We start from the raw sequence: 3,181 nt of genomic DNA on the forward strand, positions 1-3,181 counted from the left end.
TTTTTTTTTTTTTTTTTTTTTTTTTTTTTTTTTTCCTATCTAAGATGTTCCATTCAAATCCTACAATTTGGTCCGCGATTAAGACAATGAAGGGGGAAAAATCACCATTAATCACGCCTATATTGTCTTCAATTTCCATTACAATATCCAGTAAATCCAGCAATATGATGCAAATGTTATATTTTTATGAAGTATTTAGCATTCCATGATTTTTTAATAAAAAATAAAATAAATAAATAAAGAAGTCAAACCTTTCCTAAATCTTCAATGGGAAGAGAGAACCGAAGTGCCTGGTACATTGCACGGCATCTCAACCTCTGGATATCCAAAGGAAGATCATTGTTTGCAAGACGAGAATCAGATTTTGCAACATGTATCACCTGCAAAAAAGATATTGGCATACAACTATAATCCATTTTTTATTTCAACCGTGTAATGACAGCTTAAACATCACAAAGGTCAGAACTTTTTTAAATCATTGCAATATGACTTCACTCTAATCATATGAAAAATGCAGCCTAGCATTCTCTGACTAATATTCTTCCAATATATATTACAAAATGTCATGCAAAACAAAACAATTTAATTTTCACAGGGTGATCAGATATTTAACATGCAAAAATATGTTTACTCAATTAACATATCTTGCAAGGAAGTATTCTGCAGAAAATGAGAATGACCCTAAATTTTAGTTCATCTAGGATAAACTTTAGTACCTGATACTCATTCCATAACCTTTTCATCTCTTCATAGTAACCCACACCAGACCAGGAAGTAAAGTGTTTTCTGGCCCGGGGGCCAGCTTCCAGATTCTTGGGAAGTTCCTTGACAATTCTGATATCTCTTTTCAGGGAATCAATGAAATGATCCTCATCAAATACATCTGAAAATACACTGCACACACCCAATAATGAAGACAATCTTGGAAGAGAGTATAATGGGCATTTAAAGAACCAAACGATGCTGTAATAGAAAACTACCTTGAGTCTTGCCAGAACGAACGTTTATCCAATTGAGGGATGACTAAAGTTGCATTCATTATATGTGCCACAGCTACCATGTCTGATATCTGGTAGGAAAAAGACGGGTTACTTAAGTTCCAAATCAGGAGGTAGAATAACAGTTCAGATTTACACAAAATTGCCACCCAATTGCTAAGAAGATGGCATGAATGCTTTGCAAACTGAAATGCATACAGATAACACAGAATGATAAATTAAAAACCTTAAACTGCCATTCACCATATACCATGCTTAATATCTAACAGTATAAATGAACCAATGAATGAAAAGGAAACCAAACTGTTCAAATTTACAAAAGGAAAATGATACTTAAAGAGAGAGAGAGAAATAAACATCAAATTCCCAGGTTCTGGTGCCAAAAGTAGTAACCCAAACACCTATTCAGATACAAGAAAGTTAAAATAGCAAATCTTCAACTGCATATGTATTTATGTACTAAAGTTTGAAATGATCATACATACAATTATAGACAGAAGAGCATGAATTTCATTAGTTTCCATTTACAGGACTTTACAAGAAAGTAAGCAGTCACTTACACCAGTTCGCATTTGATTTAGTCCACCATTGCTTCTCACGGTGAGATAGCCATCAAATCCTTGGGAACCTATGACAGGGTAACATATTTAACAGAACAGAGGAGTGAGGGAAGATGCAGTAAACAGTTACAGCAAAGGTAAGCTCTGGTTGAAAAGACAAATGCATATGTACTTGAGGTAGCTACAAGGAGAAGTTGAAATAAAAGGAGGGCCAGAAAATACTTGAACAAATAAGAAGCGGTGTAATATGAATAAGTGTAACAAGCATCAGGAACCTTTATATTTAGCAGTTGGCTTGAGACAGCTGTGCAAGGCATGGCTGAAAGGAGAATCCCAAAGTTGCTCCTGGTACTGGTACTTGCTTGACTCCTGCAACAGTAGCAAACAATGAAAAGAATAAAAACACATGCTAAAAGCTTGAACTGTTAATCATCATAGCTAGAACGAACAAGACATCTCAGAAAAATGAACCCTCAATCTTAAGACATTTTGAACTCAAAACAGTTATAGTAAAAAAATTAAGTTAGATTTTGAAAATAAACAAATAAATACAGGCAGCAATTTTCTTAAATTAAGCTGTTAGTTACTAATCATACTGTCAACTAGCAAGCGATAAACCTCTAGTCTTAATCTAAAATCTAAATGACTATCACATATAGAAATCAAGTATTGAATGCCACAGCTACTTAAATTCCATATGGCAGAGTAGAATTGAAATATAGATTTGATCAAATCTTGAGTAGTGAGATTCACAAACGAATAATTAAGATTATCGTGCAAAGCTAGAAGGAGCATAGTAACTGCAAGGAAACAAAGTCCACATACGCAACCACAGCATCAGATTAAGATTCCTAGCAGTGAATCAGGGAATCAAACATGCGAAAATTGAAGCAAAAAAGAGAGAGAATAGATTGGGACCTGGGGAGATCTCGATCTAGATCTCGATTGGGATTGGGAGTGAGGGTGAGGGTGAGGGTGAGGGTGAGGAAGGTGATGTTGGTGTTCGTCGGGGACGAAATGCCTGAGGTAGAAGAGGAAGAGGAAGAAGGAGAAGGCGAAAATGAAGAAAGTGTAGAAAGTGATGGCGCTGCCGCACAGTTTCCTTGCTCGGAATCTTGACGCCAACAAGCTGCTGGAGCCGTGTGAGGGGTGCGAGTGCAAACCCCTGTTTACCATCTCTCTCTCCCCCCACTTCGCTGCGTTCTTTCTTCTTCTGCACACTCACAGTCAATACATGGCGGTGCGGGTAATTAACCTCTATCAATTTAAACCTGTAAGACTAACAACTTTTATCGTGTTCTAAAACAATATACGATTTTTTTTTTTTTTTGTACAAATGAGTTAATCGGATTTTAAAACTAATTTGTAAATGAAAAAATATAGAGAATGAAAATAGTGAATAATAAAATTAAAAGAGACATATGATCACTTCTAACTACTTTGCTCTATTTGTAAATTGCGTTTTGCAACCCAGCCGTCTATTATTTTCTCCTCTCGTCAGTCCGACGCCGCCGAGCCGCAGCCGGCGCCGCCTACCTTTACGCCAACGTCCAAGCCGGCTCCGCCTTCGCGTACATTGTGTTTTTCACGCAGCGCACAACGCGTCAACCATACAGGCCCCCG

General features: G+C 36.9%; 1 protein-coding gene across 1 annotated transcript in view; it reads right to left on the bottom strand.

The window, feature by feature from the left end:
- Positions 1-2,815, bottom strand: part of LOC107470419 (O-fucosyltransferase 38) — a gene marked incomplete in the record, with an annotated part of 5,064 nt that extends 2,249 nt beyond the window's left edge. Inside the window, 6 exon segments of the mRNA XM_016089820.3 lie at positions 252-380; positions 717-894; positions 981-1,069; positions 1,559-1,626; positions 1,834-1,927; positions 2,477-2,815. Of these exon segments, the coding sequence (XP_015945306.1) occupies positions 252-380; positions 717-894; positions 981-1,069; positions 1,559-1,626; positions 1,834-1,927; positions 2,477-2,734 (816 nt within the window).
- Positions 2,816-3,181: the final 366 nt, after the last annotated feature.

The sequence above is a fragment of the Arachis duranensis genome, chromosome 10, assembly GCF_000817695.3.
Source record: "Arachis duranensis cultivar V14167 chromosome 10, aradu.V14167.gnm2.J7QH, whole genome shotgun sequence".
NCBI lineage: Eukaryota > Viridiplantae > Streptophyta > Magnoliopsida > Fabales > Fabaceae > Arachis > Arachis duranensis.